This window comes from Agrilus planipennis, unplaced genomic scaffold (genome assembly GCF_000699045.2).
Source record: "Agrilus planipennis isolate EAB-ADULT unplaced genomic scaffold, Apla_2.0 scaffold201, whole genome shotgun sequence".
Classification (NCBI taxonomy): Eukaryota; Metazoa; Arthropoda; class Insecta; order Coleoptera; family Buprestidae; genus Agrilus; species Agrilus planipennis.
Genome location: NW_020439103.1, coordinates 216,291 through 221,224, shown reverse-complemented (window position 1 = coordinate 221,224; position 4,934 = coordinate 216,291). Strand labels below are relative to the sequence as shown.

The 4,934-nt window shown below is 33.5% G+C and overlaps 1 protein-coding gene across 1 annotated transcript in view; it reads right to left on the bottom strand.

The window, feature by feature from the left end:
- Window positions 1-3,550, bottom strand: part of LOC108740620 (lachesin-like) — a 49,094-nt gene extending 45,544 nt beyond the window's left edge. Inside the window, exon 1 of the mRNA XM_025977501.1 lies at window positions 3,435-3,550. Within this exon, the coding sequence (XP_025833286.1) occupies window positions 3,435-3,525 (91 nt within the window). The 5' untranslated portion in view covers window positions 3,526-3,550. The remainder of the gene's footprint in view (window positions 1-3,434) is intronic.
- Between the last annotated feature and the right edge of the window lie 1,384 nt (window positions 3,551-4,934).

Here is a 4,934-nt window from a genome sequence, read left to right as displayed (position 1 = left end):
ATTAATTTATAAGTAAAGGACTATTTTCTGTATTGTTTCAAAATTTTAGGTTCCGTTTGTCATTCGGACGTACGCAAAAATGATTTAGAAAACGCCTATTTTGAATTTCGCATTTCGAAAAAGTATTATATTTAGGTATAAATTTTTCGCTGAAATCAAATGTATTTTTCTCTTTCACTAGAAAACGACGTTTCTTTATTGCAGTAGATACTGCAATATTCTGCTTCATATTTTCATGCTAAATATATGCTTTTGATATGTATTTCTTCCCATACATGAGCAACTGCGTTTTTGTTTTCACTATTTTAAAATTTAAATGTGGAAGTATTCAACTCCAACTACACTGCAAGCCAATTTCATTGTTATCTTTTTTTAAATGTCACCCTTGCACACACGGTACTTTTAACGTGCATCATGCGTTCATTGTGTATAAAATTTTATTTTTATTGTTATAAATTACATTAGTTCAGAAAAACAACACCCATGATTCATTCCGATTAACTTTGAGAGCAATTTGAAATAATATGGTAAAAGAAATAGAATAGAGAATCTGGAACAAGTTGCTTATTTAGGAAGTTGGATAAATCAGGCTGAAAAATAGAATAGAAACATCAAACAAGGTTCTACTCGCAAACAGTTATGTCAGTAGGAAAAAGAAAATACTGAATGGTGGAACCAGGAAGACTAGAGGTAGAATCTTCTTGCCCTTAGGTAGTACATGAAGGGCTAATTAGAGACATTAGAAGTTGACAAAAGAGTAAAGAGAGACATTGTCCGTTTACATAGAGAAAGGTACAGCGTGGGTGAAGTGTACGGTCGTTTACCGTCAGATGTTTCGGATTAAAACGCGGAAATTGAATCGAGTTAGGTTAAGTTAGCTTAAATTAGATTAGAGCTTGAAGATGCCGAATGGCAAAATATCTGTCGCAAATACAAAATATTAAACAACTATAAGGCATCCAACATAACATTATGAATTACGAATTTGATCATACCCCAGCTAAACTTTTATTACATTCAATAGAATGGTACTTACAATTAGATACAGGACATTATAATGTTGAAACCATTATAACCAGCGTAACAACACTATTCATTTAAATTAGTAATGATAAGTTTTAAAATAAATCTAAATTTAAATTCGTCCAATTATAGGCGAATAGCGTGACAATTAAAACGCATATACACATCAAACAGAAGTCGATGTTTGAAAGTTTGGTAATTATGCAATAAATTGTTTTTACACATAAATTATAGAGGTAGGTAGGTTTATTCACTGTGTACACATCTGCCTTTACTATTACCTGTAATAAAAGCTGCATTTCAATGTCATAATTTATTTCGGACATTGTCTTCCTAAATTGACCGCCCACAGTTGCTGTTTATTTTGTTTCTGTCGTTGTTTATCTTTTACCTAATACGTCTCTTTTTCCTTTTATTGTGGCATAAAGGTCTAAGAAAGAATTTTCATATTTGTAAAGTTTAAAAGCGTCTTTTCCTTATCTAAAATTCATTTATAAAGAATTTACGTAATAAAATTCTTTAGGGTAGGTAAATATTAGAGGAAATAAGAATTTAAAAAGCAGCTAACTTTCCAACTTTCATTCATTTGAAGAGACAGCATTCAGCCATCTTAAAATTTCTTTGACGAATTACAATCGCCAATTAAAACAGTATTTGAAACCACTTTCATCTAAATTAAATGACTTATAAACCCTTTCGACATCATGGACTTCGAAAAGTCAAAGGAAATTAATTGCATTTTTCATCTTGCTGATTTCTAAACTTTCTTTTGTAAATAGAATTTTTCATAAAATTAATGTATTTCGCCTTTTTGTTAACATTTCGTTCTAGTATTTTATTGGTCCTTCTCAAACGAATGACAAATTTAATGATGCCGACTTTTAATTGCAAAAGTTTAGAAATTTGCTACGGGCAGCTGTTCCGGTTTTGAACTTAATGAAAAAAATTGTTAACATTGCGAATCTGTATTAAAAATCAGTCGCGCAATTTTTCTTCAGTTGTCCGTTGAAGTTACCTCAAAATATACCTCTGTCGGTACATTTTAATAAATTCTCTTCCTTGAAAACATTCCATTGTATCCTGTTATAAACATGTATGTACATATTTCTTATATTTAGAAATACTTCTACTGTAATAACCACAACTTAGTTTGAAGAAAAATGAGATTTTTTAAACAAGAAATATTTCCAGTTAGAACGTCATACTTTATAATGTTGAACGTAAACAATAGAAGGTGAATTTGATAATACTAATCGACTAAATGATACCACTTTCTATAGATTCAGAAATAAGATTAAATTGTCCAAATATTAAAAATTAGACCTGATACGCAAATTTTGATATAGCAGTATTAGCATCTAGCAAGGACGACCTAGAGATAGCTTGGTTGGTACGACACCTTCTCAGGCATGAAGGTCTAGTCAGAGACATATTAGAGGCAGAAACAGGAGTTAGGAGGGCTAGAGGTAGACCTAGATTAGATTACTGTTCGCAAATAGTTAAGGATGTGGGCTGTTCTAGTTTTTAGGAAAATGCGAAGTTTAGCTCAGGATAGGAAAGAGTGGAGGTACGTGTCCAACCAGTCTTAGGACTGATGACCTTATGATGATGACAAAAATTTTGTTATCCTATCAATGAAGACAATGGAGACACATTTTCGAAATTGTGAGCTCAGTATTGTTTCCTTTTATACAGGAAATTCTGTTAGAATGTGGCTATATGTATGTGGCTATAGATAATTAAATCGAACACTTGTCTTAGTAGATTTAACTAATGTCGAGAATCTGAATTTTATCTGTAACCACATTTATTTAGAAATAATGCCAAAGAAATTTTAGCAATGAATCTATTATCCATTCTACCACTAATATTAATTCGGTGTAAAATCAAAGCCAAACCAAGTTTAAATTTATTTATTTTTTTTTAAGTTAAAGAAAAAGTAAACCATATGGACTCACTAATTTGTTACAGGATATGCTCAATGAAACGTAACCACATTAATTAATTAATTCATTGTACATATAAATAAAACTTAGCTAGTATCACCACGTGGTATTTAATTTATTTATTTATTTATTTATTACTTTAATCGACGCTGTTATAATAATTTTGAATGTTAGCTAGTTATTTATGTTCTTATTTATATAACGAATTAATCGATATGATTATTAATGAATATGTACTGTTACAAATGGTCGACTTCATCTGGTCTAATTTTCCTGTAATTAAAAAAATATCCTTGAAGAAATCCCACAACTTGAACGAAGGATCGCCTATTGTTTTTGAATAATAAATAACTTTAAGCCCTTAAGTTGGCTTTGATTTTACACTGTCTCTATTGCAATTGCATTTATTAGTATTCCAAGCGACATTTTATAGCAGATTTTAATCATATTTGGGCTTTAACTTACCCAAATATTGCGTGAAAGAAATACTTGGCAGAATAACGAGACCGATTGCAAGTTCGACAACATAAACCACGTTGCACCCGCGTGCCATCATGAGCGCAATGCCGCACTTGGACGCTATGAAGAACCCGCCACGGGCACATGCCAACTAACTCCAGCGTCGGGACGCTCTATTATTATACGACGCTATGAAAACGCCTGCGTAAGAACTACAACCACCAAACAGAACACCGTAGGTACCGATGGCAATATGTCGACGAATCCAATCAATTTCGCGGGCTTTTCTTCACTTACCACTAGTGTCTGCTGGTAGTTTTCCTTTAAGGCCATCTGGTCAAGGAATGACCAAATCTGACCGCCAATAAGCAACTGCATTTTTACAATAATTATAACTCACCAGTAAAGGGCAAACATTTTTCGTAAATGAGTCTGATAGCTTTCTTGTTTATTTATTTTAATTAAAACGCGAACACCGACACCTCGATAACCTTTTGAGACGCGCCGAGCTAGGTGTCATGAATTAAATTTAATGATTAGAACGTCTAATAAAAGAAGGAAAACTAGGTAATTGATAATTACAATTCTTTTGACGTGTCGAACTTACTTAGGTTACGGTATAATACGAAAATGCAAAACGGAGCGGCATGTCTTAGAAGTTTAGACCATTGCTTGGTATTCGGAAGGGCATCGTTTCGGTTCCGGGTTCGTTTGCCCTGCCTCAAGCTTCTCTGTGGTTACCTTCGATATTACTTTAGCAAATGCTGAATTAGTAGATAATATTCCACAGATAATCATTCACTCTCTTCCGTCTTCATTTCCTCCGTCTCATTTTTCTCACCACCACTACCACCACCTATCCATTCCAATGATTCTTAAAAAGAGGCTGAAGAAAATTCCGCCCTATTCTCCGACGTAGTCCGGAAGGACTGCCCGCACACCAGCTTCTGTTGCTAGTAATAATGAAATATCAGTAACAACCGCAGCCTACCGCCCAAATTCGGGCGAGTAGTACTAAGAAGTGCCTTAAAAGACAACAGTTTCTTGTTAATTATTTATTTTGTATGAAATTATTTAGTACTCAAATTTTACTATAGGCAAGTTATACTAAATAAACGATAACTTAGTTGCCTTTTAACTCTCAGTAGTGTTTACATTGCTGGTAATGGTTGCAACGTCATTAATTTTGCCATTTTTAGAAGATATCTTTATAATCATCCCAAATAAATCGCATAACCAAATGTAAACATGTGTACAGAACTTCCGCAGTCACAGAAGCAGATGCAGAGGTCTGTTGTAACACTGCTACCAATGTCCGTCAAAACTACATTTTTGTCGACCACCCCCATTGCCACCCCCTTTAGGTTAGTCCTAGGCGCCACGCCACTACCGTTTGCCACATAATCTTTCACCGACTCTAGACATTTAAATTTTATGAGCCAGAATACAAACAATGGGGGAAAATGTCAATAAAGGCTGTTTCAAACAAACAATACTTAATAAAAT